This window comes from Patiria miniata, unplaced genomic scaffold, assembly GCF_015706575.1.
Source record: "Patiria miniata isolate m_02_andy unplaced genomic scaffold, ASM1570657v1 HiC_scaffold_22, whole genome shotgun sequence".
NCBI classification, from domain to species: Eukaryota; Metazoa; Echinodermata; class Asteroidea; order Valvatida; family Asterinidae; genus Patiria; species Patiria miniata.
Genome location: NW_024037061.1, coordinates 13,597,433 through 13,615,807, shown reverse-complemented (window position 1 = coordinate 13,615,807; position 18,375 = coordinate 13,597,433). Strand labels below are relative to the sequence as shown.

The 18,375-nt window shown below is 40.7% G+C and overlaps 1 protein-coding gene across 1 annotated transcript; it reads left to right on the top strand.

Moving 5' to 3' along the window:
* Positions 1–50: 50 nt before the first annotated feature.
* LOC119730925 (zinc finger protein 721-like) lies at positions 51–10,851 on the top strand. The gene is made up of 3 exons (XM_038203994.1): positions 51–178; positions 4,340–4,415; positions 5,222–10,851. Exon 3 carries the CDS (start codon positions 5,776–5,778, stop codon positions 10,156–10,158), a length of 4,383 nt encoding a protein of 1,460 aa, XP_038059922.1. The 5' UTR covers positions 51–178; positions 4,340–4,415; positions 5,222–5,775; the 3' UTR covers positions 10,159–10,851.
* Positions 10,852–18,375: the final 7,524 nt, after the last annotated feature.

The window sequence follows — 18,375 nt, the reverse complement described above, 5'->3', positions numbered from 1 at the left end:
GCGCCCTCATCAGTCGACGGCAAACTACGACTAGTACTCGAGTACGAGAACGGTGATGGACCGGACCCACGTCAGAGATTTAGGCCGGTGACGAATGAAGTTCTGGATTCTAAATTTCACATTTTTGTTGACATTTAAGAATTTTCAACCCACCTTAGAGGTACCTATCCATATCAAGGTAATACTTGTGAAATAATGAGGCTGAACATTTTGTGACAGGAGAGTTTGGAGGTCCGTAAAAAATTGAGAATTTTCTGCCGGGCACCGTATCATGTGTTATATTTCTCCTAGCCCCATAAATGTGGCCTATTTACTGGACTGCCTCCGTAAACATAGGCCACACATCCACATGTACAAAACTCGTGTCGACGGAGCCAAATTTTGATTTTCACATTTAGGATTAGTTTGTAGGGTTTTTTTGCTTTAGAAGCATACTCACCCTCTTTATAGGCTAATCAGAAAGTGCTGCCTTTTTCAGATGTATATTTTTCGTGAAATTTCCAGATTCATTTTTACACGTTTGCGTATCAAAATTTCAACATGAAATTTCACAAAAATTAGACATCTGAAAAAGGCAGCACTTTCTGATTAGCCTATAAAGAGGGTGATTATGCTTCTAAAGCAAAAAAACCCTACAAACTAAGCATAAATGTGAAAATCAAAATTTGGCTCCGTCGACACGATTTTTGTACATGTGGATGTGTGGCCTATGTTTACGGAGGCAGTCCAGTAAATAGGCCACATTTATGGGGCTATATTTCTCCATGCATTAACCAGCACTCTGCACCGGTCCATGGCCACAGATCAGACTCGTGAACGTGGCGTTGTACACAGTCTAGACTACGGAGAGTGAAGAAAATTTTCTAAGTTAATTAAGTTACTAAAGTGCTTCCTATAGTCCCACTATCTGGGGCGCTAGAACTCCTTTTTGACATAGGCCTATGGCCGTGGGATGTTGGTCTCTCGTAAAAGTATTGACAGACTAGACCGACATCCCAAATGTCAAAAAAAGGAGTTCTAACGCCCCAGTTAACATGGTTAACATGGTTAATGGGACTATTCCTATCCTAATTGGAAATATTTCTCAGTTCCAGATTCATGTCTTCATCATCATTTTTGCAATTTCCTGCAATGAGTTTTGAGATGAAATATGAAGAAAAAAGTGGCGTCACGTTACAACATTCTTTCCCAAAAATCTGTTAAATCACCTAGAATTACACGAAATACACATGAAATACATTGTAAACTCTTATCACACATTGCCACATGCAAATGCTGTAAAATTTTCTTAAACAAAAACCAAATCATAACATTTCCTTTAATTAAACAAATTAAATCACCAAATATTTAAAAAACAATTGAACATGTCTAGCTTGGCTTGCAATGGTTTAAAGTACTTGGAAAAAATGTTGCAACCTGATGCCACTTTTTTTCTTCATGTACCATCTCAATGAAAGTCATTCATTGCAAAAATGATGATATTGAAATCTGGGCATGTCTGGAACTGCAACTGTGGGGTAACTATAGAATGCAGGGCCACGCCGGGAAAGATTTTATTTTGTAGTTGGATGCGATGTTAGGAGTGGGGTCGTTGAGTAAAATGGCACTCTTTTGAGAACAAAGCAATGTACGGGTATGAACCATAGATGAGCATATAGATATTTTTTTAAAAATAGAGGGCGGTATAAAGAGTGAATGGGCATGAAGTAAATTGTGATCAATACCATGATCAATAGAGGGCCCTGTAGAGAGTGAATTATTGACAAGTAAACTTAAAGGCAGTGTATATTTTGCCTTTAGTAAACGTTAGTTTGCCGGACATGCGCAGTTACTGTTTTTTTGTACTTAAACATTTTCCGGTGACAAATTTTAGTCTGGCTCCATGCCAAAATTATCGTTGTAACCTCGTATTCACAAGATGGGATTCAGACCATTTTATAATTTCGGACTTTATTTCCCTTTTAAAAAAAAACCTCCAGAGCCACAAATCTGAAAAAGAAAATGTAATACTCTGCAAAAAAATGTTTGAGACATGTTAAAATAATAAAAGAAGAATATTCTTATTTATTTGGGGATGAGAATTTTTTTTTTTAAATGTGGTGCGGTCGGAATCGAACCCGAGTCATCCCGCTTACTAGAGCCTTTGCTTAACCACTACACCAAACGTGCTACACAACTTTTGGTGGGAATTTAATACATCTTATAATTCAGCCCTATCTTAAAGAGTACAGCGCCCTCTGTTGATATGGATTTCCGCCGGCAAACCTTTAGTAAACGTTAGTTTGCCGTCATTACCTCCGGCAAAATATCCACTATCAAACTTAAACTATGTATACAGTTACAGGTATCTAGTAAGACGGCTTGGGATGCCGTGGATGCGCCGATGCACGAATGCGGGGTGGATGGGCATGAAGTCATCAATAATAGAGGGCGCTTTATTTTACCAAGTTGTACTGTGTTTACCCTACGACCCACTACTTGATTTCCCTGTCTAAAACCTACCCCAACGTACCCACTCATTCCGTCTTGGATGTGTGGATGCATCCAAGACGGAATGGAGTGGCCCTGTATTCTATAGTTGTACCATTTCCAATTTTGTGAGGAAATAATTTTTTTGACTCTCCATAGACTTTGTACATCGCGGAAGTGGCGTCAGGTTGCAACATTTTTGCCAAGTACTTTCAGACTTAAGGCCCCCCCCCCAAAAAAGTACTCGGTCTCTGGTCAGCGCGCATGTCGATTTTAACCATGCGTGTCAACTTATTTTTTTGTCTTCAAATTAACACGGAAGCCACAACAGCGCCCTCTATCGCTGCACCTCCTCAAACTTTTGTACCAAGGAGCACCAAGGAATGGGGAAATTGCACCAAGGCAAATGATCAAGGGCACCGAGGCAAATTAGGGAGGACACCAATGTATAATAAGACAAAAAAAAAGCAAAATAGTACCCACCATGTCTGTACAATTCAAGCTTGGGGGGGGGGGGAACCCACCAACCCCCCAACCCCCCCCCCCCCCCAAAAAAAACTGTGTCACCGCATCAATTCCGGAGCTTCGGTCTGACCAGAGACCGATCATTATTTTTTTGGGGTCTTACTGTGCACAAATACACGTCATGCAACCACATTTTGAACTTTTTACAAAACAAATCAGCCGTATTTTTCAAATCGGTCATATTTTTCCTGACAAACCACCAATTTTTAATTCTGCTAGAAATCTGCTAAAAAAAAATTTGTTCTGCTGAAGATTCTGTCAAACTTTTTTCAAAAACTTTATTTTTTCGAAAATTTCTGTCAAATTTTCTGCTAACACTTTCACCCTGACACTGACACAACATGTGGTGCCAATAACCATGCTCAGTGCATGCGCACCAGTCAACCTTGCCAACTGGTCCTGCGGCATGCTCGCGCTGAAGCGCACACCCAACGACTGTTTGATGTACAATACTGCACTTACGTTACTAAGAGGCTTGTCACTCGCATCACAGCTGCACGTAGAACGCCCGTAAAGTTGGCCCACAAACAGTCATCGGGTGTGTTCTTGGGCTAATTTCACCCCCTAAACAGTCCTTTAACTGCCTTGTGCACCCCTGTAGGCTTCAGTGTGAATTGATATATACAAATGGTAATGGTAAGGTTTACATACCTTAGGGAAGAAAAGAGAAATTTCACCTGCAACTTTCACCTGCCGCCATCTCAAATGCAAGATGGCGGCCTCCAGCCATGCCAGCACGACGAGGATCAGTTTCCCAAACTGAAAGTAAAATTTCTCTTTTCTTCCAGGTATGTACATGTAGAAATCTTCATCCATCTATAATATAGAGATGATTATTATTAGTTATCTTGCGAGCGCGAGTGGAACACGGAATAATGTAGTGCGTCTGTGTCCCACATACCACGAGGCCAGTATGTGGGACACAAACGCACTACATTTTCCGTGTTCCACGAGCGGGAGCGCGATAACGAATTTATCTTCATGCAAACTTGACGCACAGTAAAGTTGGAACACGCATGCTGTGTAACCTACATGTACGCGCAACTTTTGAATTCACAGTGAATTGTGCAGCACTAATTGCGTCACGTAGGCTTAGAATAGCGCAATACGCGGAGTGCGGTATGAACCATGGCCGAGCGGTATGGTTATATGTAGCACGGCTTGTTGCTATGGATCGACCAATCAGGATCGAGGATTCAAGTTTGCTGGAAGATAATAGGAATTGAATTAATTCAGGAGTAAATGTTAACTTTGCATGTCTCCAAATAGATGGATTAGTTTCGGGATTAAATGTTCATTCGTTTGCGCACCATAATTATTTTGGGTGTTTTAATGCATTTTCCAGGTAGCAACCCTGACAACCAAGTCCCGTTCTGTCTGGAATAAGATGATTCTGAATCGATCAAGAAGACCTCAAGAAGGTAACATCCAGCCAATGTCGTGATTCTCTAGTCTTATGACATGCACTAGCATGATGATTACTTTACATGGGATGATGGGAGTGCTCTCCAGTAATCTATCGCCCATTGACTAAACCAATAACACAACCCCCCCCCCCCTTGTACCATTTCAAAATGCATGCAGTCCTCTCCAACTCCGATGCATATTTGCTTGGAGATGAAAGCAGGATCTTAGCCTTTAAACCCTGTAATTTTCTTCCCGGCCTCCTACATTCCAAAGTTTCAATTTGTCATTGTACATGTAACATGTGAGAAAAAGCCAATCAACCTTGTCAGAACTCTCATTTGTAATGCAAAACCTCCATTATTAGGTGAAGATTTCCTTGTGAAACTGCATCCAAGGGGGCCTATGGGGTAGCCAAGGAGGGGTGTTTGCCCCCCCCCCCACACCCCCAACCCCAACCCAACAAATTCTGGGTGTCCCTCCTAGGTGGCCTCCACAGAAAAATAAAATTGACTTTCCTATAACTGTACGGCGTCATGAAAAAAGAACACCCTCTAGCATCCAAAGAGGTTCAGCCAGCCCACCCCCCCACCCCCCCCCCCCCCACAGTGGCCCCCCCCCCCCCTCATACCTTGCCTCCCCTCCCCCCCCCCCCTTCACACTGCACTGACAGAATGATCTCAAAACCTGTTCACCGATAACCAATTATCACAAAACAGGGAAACATTGGTGTGTAGATGAAAGGCTTTTTCGCTACACTGTAGTAATACATTACTTTGTAGTTTGTGGATTCAATTAATTTATGTTTTGTATTGTTCCCCAGAACCTATTTAGATTTCCTGCTCTGTGTCAACACCGACTAGCAAGTGCCTTCCTCTGTGGAACTTGGTGAATCAGATCCAATCAACCCCAGACAAGACCTCAGGAAGACCAACACAGTCTGTATAGCCAACGTGATCGATGCTCTCATAATCTGCGGCACATGCTGTAAAAGACAGACAGTTGGGATGCAAGGTACTTATTGGATCTGCTGTCAGCCATCCAGATCAGAGAATTGCAAAATGGACACACAAGTGAAAGCGATTGTGGGATTTCACTGTAAATAAATTGTCAATTAAGTCTTAAGCTCAATTCAGTTGTCATCTTTAATGAGTGTCCACACAGGTGAGGAACCTGTGATAACTTCTGGTACCTGTGGTGTAGCCTTTTGCATGCTGTCTAAACAGAAGTGAATGTTAATTGTTAAAAAATCATTTACTTGTGAGACCTGTGGTAAACCCTTTATTCACTGAAATTATCTTGAAGAAATTGAACATAAGGCTGCACTTGATCTGTGATACAGCTATTTCTGTGCGAGGTAGTCTAATCAGATAGAAAATGATGCATAATGATAAGAAACCATTTGTTTGTGAGACCTGTGGTAAAGCCTTTCTTGAGCAAAGCAAACTAAAACGACATAATAAGGTGCATGCTGGCGTGAAATCATTCATTTGTGAGACCTGTGGTAAAGGCTTCCTAAATCAACATGACCTAAACAGACATAATTACAGGATGCACACTGGTGAGAAACCATTTGTTTGTGAGACCTGTGGTAAAGGCTTCCTATATCGATGTGACCTAAACAGACATAACATGATCCACTCTGGTGAGAAACCATTTGCTTGTGAGACCTGTGGTAAAGCCTTTTCCAAGCAAGGAAAACTAAAAAGCCATAAATGGGTGCATACTGGTAAGAAACTGTTTGTTTGTGAGACCTGTGGTGAAGCCTTTTCTAAGCAAGGAACACTAAAAAGACATAACAGGAGGGTGCATACTGGAGAGAAACCATTTGTTTGTGAGACCTGTGGTAAAGGCTTCTTACAAAGATGTGACCTAAACAGACATAACATGATCCACCCTGGCATGTCTGGTGAGAAACCATTTGTTTGTGAGACCTGTGGTAAAGGCTTCCTATATCGAGGTGACCTAAACAGACATAACATGATCCACTCTGGTGAGAGACAATTTGTTTGTGAGACCTGTGGTAAGCCCTTTTCCAAGCAAAGACAACTAAAAAGCCATAACAGGGTGCATACTGGAGATATATCATTTGTTTGTGAGACATGTGGTAAAGGATTCTTACATCAATGTGACCTAAACAGACATAACAGGATACACACTGGTGAGAAATCATTTGTTTGTGGGACCTGTGGTAAAGCTTTTTCTGAGCAAGGAAAACTAGAAAGCCATTACAGGGTGCATACTGGAGAGAAACCATTTGTTTGTGAGACCTGTGGTAAAGGCTTCCTAAATCGATATGTCCTAAACAGACATAACAGGATGCACACTGGTGAGAAACCATTTGTTTGTGAGACCTGTGGTAAAGCCTTTTCTGAGCAAGGAAAACTAAACAGTCACGACAGGGTGCATACTGGCGAGAAACCATTTGTTTGTGAGACCTGTGGTAAAGCCTTTTCCAGGTCAACAACACTAAACAGCCATAACAAGTTGCATACTGGAGAGAAACCATTTGTTTGTGAGACATGTGGTAAAGGCTTCTTACATCAGTATGACCTAAACAGACATAACAGGATACACTCTGGCGAGAAACCATTTGTTTGTGAGACCTGTGGTAAAGCCTTTCCTGATAGAGGAAACCTAAACAGACATGACAGGGTCCACAGAGGGGAGAAACTCTTTGGTTGTGAAACTTGTGGTAAAGCCTTTTCTCTGCAAAGTACTCTATACACACACAAACTGATGCACACTGGTAAGAAACCAGTTGTCCGTAAGACCTTTAGTAAAGCTTTTCTTGCAAAAGGTAATCTAGAAAAACATAGGAGGGTCCATGCTGGTGAGAAACATTTTGGTTTTGAGACCTGTAATCAACATCAAATTCCAAACAGACATAAAAAGATGCGATCTGGAGAGACCAGTGATGAAGCTTTTTATAGTCGGCATAATTTACACACACATGACAAGTTGTATACAGGAGACAAACCTTCTGTTTCTGAGACCTGTGATGAAACCGTTTCAAAGCAAGGAAAAGTAAGCAGACATAACAGGACGCATACTGGAGAGAAACCATTTGTTTGTGGAGCCTGTGGTAAAGCCTTTTCTACTCAAGGTAATCTACGTGTACATGAGAGGGGTCATCCTCAAGAGAAACCAATTGTTTGCGAGACCTGCGGTCAAGGCTTCCGATGCCTGAGTGACCTAAACATACATGACAGGGTCCACACTGGTGAGAAGCCATTTGTTTGTGAAAACTGTGGTAAAGCCTTTTTACAGCAAGATACTCTAAACAGACACAGAATGATGCACACTGGCAAGAAACCATTTGTTTGTGACACCTGTGGTAGACTTTTTGTCAACAAAATTAATCTAAAGAAACATAGAAGATCGATCCATGCTGGTGAGAAACACTTTGGTTGTGAGACCTTTGATCAGTATCTTCTTCCAAACAGATATAAAAGGATGCACTCAAGAAAGAAACCATCGGTTTGTGAGAAGTTTCGTAGAACCTTTTCCAAGCAAGGAAAACGTAACACACATAACAGGGTGCATACTATGGAGAAACCATTCATTTGTGAGATCTGTGGTAAAGGCTTCCCATGCCAGAGTGTCCTGAACGGACATGAAAGAGCGCATACTGGTGAGAAGCCATTTGTTTGTGAAACCAGTGGTAAAGCTTTTTCTGCCAAAGGAAAGCTTAACAGACATGACAGTGCCCGCACTGGTGATAAACCATTTGTTTGTGAGACCTGTGATCGATCTTTTTCTTGTAGTTATCGTGCCATTGAGCACCAGAGGGTCCACACTGGTGAGAAACCATTTGTTTGTGAAATCTGTGGTAAAGCCTTTTCTCAGCGAGGTAGTCTAAACAGACATGAGAGGGCACACACTAAGGAGGAACTAGTTGCTGGTGAGACCAGTGGTAAAGCATGTAGTAGTCAAGGTATTCTAAACACGCCTGATAGGGCACATACTGAAGAGAAACCGTTTGTTTGTGAGACCTGTGGTAAAGGCTTCCTTCAAAAGAGTCACCTAAACAGACATAACAGGATTCACACTGGAGAGAAGCCATTTGTTTGTGGGACCTGTGGTAAAGCCTTTTCTCGGAGAGGTAGTCTAAACAGACATGAGAGGATACACACTAATGAGGAACTAGTTGCTTGTGAGACCAGTGGTAAAGCATGTAGTAATCAAGGTATTCTAAACACGCCTGATAGGGAACATACTGAAGAAAAACCATTTGTTTGTGAGATGTGTGGTGAAGGCTTCTTACAACTAAATGAGCTAATTAGACACGACAGGGTACACTTTAGCAGGAAGCCATTTGTTTGTGGGACCTGTGGTAAAGCCTTTTCTCAGCGAGGTAGTCTAAACAGACATGAGAGGGCACACACTAAGGAGGAACAAGTTGCTGGTGAGACCAGTGGAAAAGCATGTAGTAATCAAGGTATTCTAAACACGCCTGATAGGGCACATACTGAAGAGAAACCGTTTGTTTGTGAGACCTGTGGTAAAGGCTTCCTTCAACAGAGTCACCTAAACAGACATAACAGAATGCACACTGGAGAGAAGCCATTTGTTTGTGGGACCTGTGGTAAAGCCTTTTCTCAGAGAGGTAGTCTAAACAGACATGAGAGGGCTCACACTAAGGAGGAACTAGTTGCTTGTGAGACCAGTGGTAAAGCATGTAGTAATCAAGGTATTCTAAACACGCCTGATAGGGCACATACTGAAGAAAAACCATTTGTTTGTGAGATGTGTGGTGAAGCCTTCTCACAACTAAATGAGCTAATTAGACATGACAGGGTACACTTTAGCGGGAAACCATTTGTTTGTGAGACCTGTGGTAAAGGCTTCCCTCATCAGAGTGCCCTAAACAGACATAACAGGATGCACACTGGAGAGAAGCCATTTGTTTGTGGGACCTGTGGTAAAGCCTTTTCTACTGTGGGTAATCTATACGTACATGAGAGAACACATACTGGTGAGAAACCATTTGTTTGCGAGACCTGTGGTGAAGCCTTTTGCACTAAAAGAAAGCTTAACAGACATGAGAGAAGGCATACTGGAGCGAAACAATTTGTTTGTGAAACCTGTGGTCAATCTTTTTTCGAAAGTCATCATGTCATTGAGCACCAGAGGGTCCACACTGGTGAAAAACCATTTGTTTGTGAAAACTGTGGTAAAGCCTTTTCTCAGCGAGGTACTCTGTACAAACATGAAAAGACACACACTAAGGAGGAACTAGTTGTTTGTGAGACCAGTGGTAAAGCATGTAGTACTCAAGGTATTCTACACACGCCTGATATGGCACATACTAAAGAGAAACCATTTGTTTGTGAGACCTGTGGTAAAGGCTTCCCTCATCAAAGTGCCCTAAACAGACATACATGTAAAATGGTGCACATTGGAGGGAAGCCATTTGTTTGTGGGACCTGTGGTAAAGCCTTATCTATTCTAGGCAATCTACTTGTAGATGGGAGGTGTCTTGCTGGAGGTAGACCATTTGCTTGTGAGACCTGTAGTAAACGCTTCTCGCATCAAAATGTTCCAAACAAACATGACGCGGTCCACACTGTTGAAGCACCATTTGTTTGTGAAACCTGTGGTAAAGGCTACTCTCAGCGAGGTTCTCTAAACAGACACAAAGTGGCGCACACTGGCAAGAAACGATTTGTTTGTGAAACCTGTGGTAAAGATTTTCTTGAAAAAAGTAATCTTAAACAACATAGAAGGATACATGCTGTTAAGAAACACTGGCTCTGATGAGACCTATAGGTGGTCAGCATCGAAATTGAAACAGACAGGAAAAGATGGGCACCTTTTCTAGTTTACATCGTCTATGTGCACATAGAGGGTGCATACTGGAGAGATTTGTTTGTGACAGCTGTGGTAAAGCATATTCTGAGCGAGAAAGACTAAACAGACATGATGTGCAGTTGTTAGAAACCATTCGTTTTTGTTTGGTAAAGCTTTTCATGAGAAAGGCATTCTGCAGAAACAGAAGGGTCATTGCTGTGGAAAAAAACCCTTAGTTGAGACACTGGTGGTAAAACCTTTCCTTAGGCAAGTAGTTTAAGTTACTGGACATGAAAAGACGCGCTTAGGACAAACCATTTGCTTATGAGACCTTTGGTAATGCTTTGATTGTCAAAGTAAGCAACTCCGATATGAGAGTCTGAAGGAGTCTGGACAGATGAGAGAAAAAAAATTGCCGGTGTAACCATTGGTAAAGATTTTCCTTGTCCAGGTGTAAATCTACATGTAGTCATGTACCTGCACATTACAGCGTGCATACAATTGTGGGATCTGTGGTGAAACCTTTGCTCAGCTTGGAAGTCTATTAAAAGCAGACACAAACTAAAGGCACACTGATTACAGAAACCATTTGCTTTTGGTAAATCTTTTCTTGATTAAAATAATCTAAAAAAAAAAACAGTGGAGGGTCATTGCTGGCAAGTTATCTGTGCTGGCAAAAAAAAATATCTTAAAGGCCAAAAAAAAAAGTCTCCGGTTTCTGGTATGCGCGCGCGTCGCCGTAGCCATGCGCGTCGGCAAAATGAAAAAGTTTTTTTTTCAATGAAAGATGATGTCTCAAAACCGCCAAACTCACTGGTTTGACTGGAATTCTGCTGCTGCGCAATTTCAACGTGTTTTTAGATGGGGTTATGATCGAGAATAAGCTTTATGTGGCCTCTCTGGACTCCCATATATTTGCACTAAGTTTAGTCGGGCACCATTTGCAGTCATCAGCCGACATTTGAAGCAAATTTGAAGCAAAAAAGTCGGGTAAAAAAAAAAAAAAGCCGCGTCGCCGCAACACTTTTTGGACAAGCTCCATACCAGAAACTGGAGAATTTTTTTTTTTGGCCTCAGAGGCATGTGGCAAATTCTGTGGCAATTTTGGGATTGTTTAAATGCATGTCTGATTGTGTGTACAATAACATACAGTGTTGTATTCGAGTCCATCGCAAGTCCTTTCACAAGTATCTGAATGACAATGACAAAAGAATGGTTTTGAAACAGTTCTTTTGAATAGCTATGCATTGAGACTGAAAGACTTGTGATCTTGTCATGCTTGTGGACTAGCTTGGACTCAGATACAACACTGACATGTACATTATACTGCTTGTACTTGGTAATTGGGTCATTCTATAAATTTGGGGTCCAAAGTGTGACATTTTTCCCGTCCCTGTTACCTAAGTACTTTGTAAATTTACCATTCAAGCATCATTAAGAATGACATCAAATGATTGTTTATTTGTTGGGTAGGTAGTTTGCTATTCACAATCACTCTTGGAGGATGACTTCATTAAGGAGTGCATCAGAATTATACAATCATAGATGTCAGAGTAACAGGGACGGGAAAAAAGTGGACCCCAAATTCATAGAATGACCCAATTGTGATGTAATGGGCCGTCATGAACATGCTTGCCTTGCAGAGAATGCAAACTCTGGTATTGTTATTATTGGATAAAATCACGAGCCTACTCCATATACTGAAGAAGTATCACAAGGAGGTTGCAGAATAATCCAAGAAGTTTTGAAAAGTAATTAGTCCTGTCAATAATTAACTGAATACTGAATACATTTGTGCTTTGTATAGACTGCTGCTTACATGTTCTTATCTTTATGCTGATCGTTGCTAGGAGAATTTTGTCCAACAAAATGTACATGTGTGTATAAGGCCAAAAAAAAAAGTCTCCGGTTTCTGGTATGCGCGCGTCGCCGTAGCCATGCGCGTCAGCAAAATGAAAAAGTTTTTTTTTCAATGAAAGATGATGTCTCAAAACCGCCAAACTCACTGGTTTGACTGGAATCCTGCTGCTGCACAATTTTAACGTGTTTTTAGATGGGTTATGATCGAGAATAAGCTTTATGTGGCCTCTCTGGTCTCCCATAATATTTGCACTAAGTTTAGTCGGGCACCATTTGCAGTCATCAGCCGACATTTGAAGCAAAAAAAAAAACAGGTAAAAAAAAAAAAAAAAACCCGCATCGCCGCACCACTTTTTGGGCAAGCTCCATACCAGAAACCGGAGACTTTTTTTTGGGGGGGGGGGAGGCCTAAATATGGGTGTTTTTCCCCCCAACAAATGAGTTCTGTCAATAAGTATTCATTTATTTCAGCCTCTATGAATTAATCCTTAAGATGTGTTCAATAAAGTTTGATGTATTCGGTTGTCAAAATATAATGAATTTTGTCGCTTCAACTGTGTCAAAATTAAGATTGGAAACATCTACAATTATAAATTTAGGCATGCAACTGGGAAGTCACACAAAAAAAGGAAATTGAAATCTTTCCAAGACTTTGTAGTGTTTTTCTATTTTCAATGGCACACATTGGAAGGGAAAAAAGAGGAAATCAGCTGATCCGAGGAAAAGTTGCATGCCTGTAAATTATATTTAAAAGGGGCAAATGAATGTAATTTTGCCATGAGTACTTTAACTAAAGAGGGTGCCCTTTTACCTTACAACCACGTCCCATGGGCGGGACCACTGATCTCTATATAAAGACTGGATAGCTAATAATGAGCCGCACAATGAATGAATTTGACGCCATATTGGTGAGACCGGCTGGTGATCTACAAAGGACAAGTTGCCGTCTTTATAGACAGCATGATTTCTTTTGTAACGTCAAGGTTCACTTGACTTATATTTTTACCACCCCCACTGACCAAGGTTTACTACAATTTTTCTAACGTCGTGGTTACTTTTTAAAATGCCGCAAATCACTTATTCGACGTTTTTGAAATAATAATCACTACGGACATGTGTCCCTTTTAGAACATCATAATATGTGTACATGACCAAAACGCACGTAAGCTGTTGATACAACGCGCGTGTATTTACGCGTAGAACATTCGTATTATACGCGGCCATCTTCGTGAGACCGGGGGCGAATTGGTCAATATGCAAAGTCTACTGTGTGAATGTTGTATGGATATCCGCTATCCAGTCTTTATATAGAGATCAGTGGGCGGGACACATACATTTCACTGGTTGACGCTCACTGATCCTTGTGTGTGACGCACGAACACCAGGGGATTTAATAGACTGGTCGCGGTCCCACTTCGATTCATACTAATACTGAGGCGGGAATCAGTCAAGATAGGAGGGATTCATGCTGAATATTTAACACTAGGTGGAACTTAATGTTTTGACAAACAAAAGTGACAGAATATAAACAAAATAGTTTGGACATAGAAATTCATTACAAATACACTGTCATTACAATAATAGACTGGATGAAATAAAGAAAGGGAAATTGCTATCGGAATCCAGTCACGTTTCAATGTAGTAGAATTCGTGAAAGAAGGCAAAACAATGATTAAAGGAAAGGTGATTCCACAGCAGAGGATTTCAAATCCTCATGAGGTTTTATTATCAGTAAGTACATAATAATAATAATAATAATAAAACAGCATTTATATAGCGCAATATGAATCAAAGATTCCTCAAAGCGCTTAACAATAGAACAAGAAACAGTAAAATTAAAATAATCCCAATTTCAAAACCTAACTTAATTACAAACTTTGGCTGGACCAGCTGCTGTCTGAATGATTAATCGTTAAAACCTGTAAAAAAAACTGTGAACTGTTAAATACCGCAGTACCGCACATGGATAAAATACCATTAAAAATACTGTAAAAACTTCATTTGTATATTAACCCCAACTCCCTAGCGCCTGTTACTTGGAACTGGACCAAGTCCATCAAAATCCATCAATCACTGTGCGTCCAACACAAAACTGTACATGACATAATGGAATCCAGCACTGACGCACTGGTTGACATTCATGGACTTGCTACACATGGCTTTTATCACAATAGCAGTACAGGAAGCTAGGCAAAATCAATCGGATACCCCTAGCACTGCTTCAGGCCATTAGGCCCAAGTCCATCATACTCCATCAATATTTAGTCACGCCAGGCCTTCTGGACCAACTCCATCAAAATCCACCAAAAATGGGGATGGATTTTGATGGAGTTGGGGTGGTTAGGGTTAAAAACCCCAATCACTGTTATTCCTAGTAAATGCATGGACAAAAAACAAATGTATGTAACACTTCAAATGAAAACTAAAACATGAATAAAATGCAGACTTGTGTTCAATTACAGTTAAAAAGATGAGTCTTAAGTAATTTCTTAAAATCATCTACCGACTTGGCACATCTAATAGACAATGGAAGCTCATTCCAAAGTTTGGGAGAAGCTGCAGAGAATGCTCTATCACCATGATGTTGATGTTGTGGCCAGCTTCAGAAGATGTTTGCTACTTGATCTAAGTGAGTGGATGGGCCTGTGATCTGTCAATAATTCAAACTTTTTTTTAAAGATTTTAAATGGGGGTTCAAAATCTAAATGATTTGCCACCCCATGAAACCTTGTCGCCCCCCAGTCGCCCCCCCCCCCCCCCCACTGAGATTTTGAGTTTCTAAAAAAATTACCATTGATCTACACGACGCCCCCCATGAAATGTTCCAGGCCCCCCCCCCCCTGAAAAATTCCTGGCTACGCCACTGCTTCCGGACTGCTTCAGGATGTCACTGCCTCTGCCTCAGCCTATTGACAGTCATAGCCGGATAATTTTGCAGGATTCAGGCAGTGGTAACCCCTCCATGGACCATATTCAAGAAAAAAATAGAGGAATTTGCAGGATTAAGGCTATGCTATTTTTCATGAGGCCAATTGGAGGATGGATTTTGCAGGATTGAGGCTACATCCTAGCAAAAAGGCCTACATGTAGGGAGTTAGGGTTAAACTGGTAAATCTCCTTTCCCCGAATTAAATGTTATCATTAAATCACTATACGTTATTGATTGATTGTTTCATTTTTATTTAGTCAACATTACTTTTAATTTTATATCTCAACAGGACATCCAGAAACGTCACACAAGCTACGTGCACCTATATCGCAGGCTTGCTTGGAACATGAAAGCACGTATGTGCTCTCGTGCACTACATCAACAATACTTCTAGATAGACATGGGCGTCGCGAGGGTCCCCCCCCCCCCCCTGGAAAAGCCAACCAAAAAAAAAAAAAGGATGAAAAAAAAAGAGAAAAAATGAAAAGAAAAAAGAGGCGCGAAGTCATAGTGGTGTAAATTTAATGAGTGGGGGGGGGGGGGGGGCAAAATTTCTCTGCCCCCGTCTAAAACTGAGAAATCGAGAATTTGTTCAGAAATACAAGAATTTTTGGGGAAAATATGTTTTCCCCCCTCTAGAAAAAAATCCTGGCGACGCCCATGCTTCCAGAGAACTTGATTTGTCAACAACTCAAACCCAAAAGTGGCATCTGCCATCAAAGCTAGTAAGCATTTTATATGGTAAAGGAGTACAGATTGCGACGTTCGTTCCACACAAAAAATCTGTCTTGTTGGAACTCCTCAATTAACTGATTTCAGTACACTGCTTGACAGAGTATCACAATCAACTGTTCCTTTGCATTAAAGGGAATATACATCATTTGCTTTTGCTGTAATTTTCAGAAATGGATGGAATTGGGGGGTTGGAAATATATAGCAAATATAGTTACACTGACTTTTTTGAGGTTTTGGATTCGAAAATGCTATAAAAACCAAGAAAAACAATCATTTTCCTGTAGTCTGGTTCCCTGACTCCATTTAAGAAGAAACAGAGCAGTTTACATACATTGGGGAATTGTAAGGTCAGGGAACCAGTCTAGCTGGCTTGTACCCGTTCATAGGTGTGTAATCGATTGCAAACAAGTGCGATGGTCAACTGGGGCCAGTATTTGAAAAAAAAAGCCAGTTTTTTCCAACGCTGGTCGGCCGATCAGCGTTGGAAATTGATACAAAAATACCACTTTTCTTGAAAATGACAGTATACCAGGTGCCATGATTTTACAGGATGCTTTACACTGTCATTCACTAACAGTCCAGCAAGGTATTTCAAAATGATTTGGCAGTTTTATTTTTTGATGTTTGCAAATGTTGTATTTTCCCTTTAACTTTACAGGAGGAATTCAGCAATCAGAGTATCATTTCTAACCAAGTTTGTAGGTACATGTATGTATACTTTATTGATGAAATTGTTAATAATGCAATAATCTCTTCAGAAAGGCAACAGTTCAACTTCATGCAGTGAACCTAATTGTCAGCCTCCCTAAAACACTGCTTTGGCAAGAGAGAACTTGACACTCATCATGATGTGCTCACAAATAAAGACAAAAGTGTACTACGACAAGCACATTGATCAGCCCCACTACAAGTGCAGCAAAGGAGTGCCTCTGAGAACAGTCAGACAAAGCGGCTGTCAACTATGGCATCAAGTGCGGAAAATAAGGATCTCCAGCACAAAATATCATGACATCAAGGTACGCCGGAAAAACAAAGACACTCTCGTGGAGCGTCAAATAAAGTCAGAGACATTGAACATAGCATCCGTAAAGTATGGCATCCAAATGGAAAGCAGAGCCATGGTGGAGTACGAACAAATTTCAAGGCAGCGAGTGTCTCGTGTTGGTGTGTTTCTTCACCCATCTCAACCATGGCTGTGTGCCTCGCCAGATGGTGTCATCCAAAACAGCGGGGATGTGAAACTCATTGCGATAAAATGCCCATATTCCTGTAGAGATGCACAAGTTGTAGAGCAGCCAGCCAAACAGTGCAGCGTCCCATATCTCAAATTTGATGAGAATGGACAACGGTCTAACAATCGGTCTCATGCATATTATACAAAGGCTGCAGTGTATGTTACAGGCCTCAAGTCATGTATTCTCTGGGTATGGTCTCCAAAACAATCCTTCACTGTAAATGTACAATACAACCCTATGTTTGTCCAGGCATCAATCCTCAAGGTACAAAGTTTTTATTTTGTACACTTTCTCCCAAAATGTCCAGCACAAATGTACATGTAATGTTCATGTACCGGTATCTGTGACATGTTATGCAAAATAATGAGTGTTTAGGCTAAAAAATGCTTCCAGTATCCCTACCTACCCTATTCTGAAAGCCCCTACCCTGATGTTTTTAATGGGGAAAATGAGGGGAAAAAACACCCAAACCATCAATTTCTACCTTTTACCCTTGACTACACGCAGACGCCTCCATATGATCATGCACAAAAACAATTGGCGAAAAAAGAAAAAAAAAAACCTACCTACCCAATTTTTAAATGCATGATGTAATCGAAGGCATCCCTATATTAATTATTTTGCCATACACTAATATGGGTTCAATGGTTATGAGTATAGTGCCTGAAAATAAATGTGTTATTACAAATTCAGAGATTCATTTTATAGTTATCCCACGAATGCGAATGGAACACGGAATATGTAGTGCATCGATGTACCACATTCATGTTCCACGAGGCCGAAGGCTGAGTGGTATGTGGGACACAGAGGCACTACATTTTCTGTGTTCCACAAACGTGAGCGTGATAACTAGCTTATCTTCAAGCAAACTTGATGCACATTTCAGTTGGAACCACATGTAGCTCGCTTTACATTAAACTTTTAACGCATGTAGCTTGAATGTTGCTTGTACATGTATCTCGGAATAGTGCAATACGCGAAGTGCGATATGGACCGTGCGATATGGTAATAAAATCACACAGCTGTTGCCATGGATCGACCAATCAGAATCAAAGATTAAAGTTTGCTTGAAGATAAAATAACAAGAATAGAAACTAGTTTACTTCCAGCAATAAGTAGGGCTGTGCTGAATATACAGTTGAGTCTTGTTGTAACAAACTCGTTCAGACCTAACCAAATTGTTTGTTATATCAGAATTTTGTATTATAAGAGGAACATCAGTCCCATTCATTGTGCACATAAATGCACAGGTGGGCCCAAGGCCTAATGTTGGTTATAACCAGAATTTTATATTATTAAACAGAGTTTGTACTAACGAGAGTCGACTGTATATGTACATGTATACAGAATACTGTATAATACTGAAATCATTATCCTGCATAGCATTTTCTAGTTAAAATATTTGACAAATGTGAATGGTCTAAA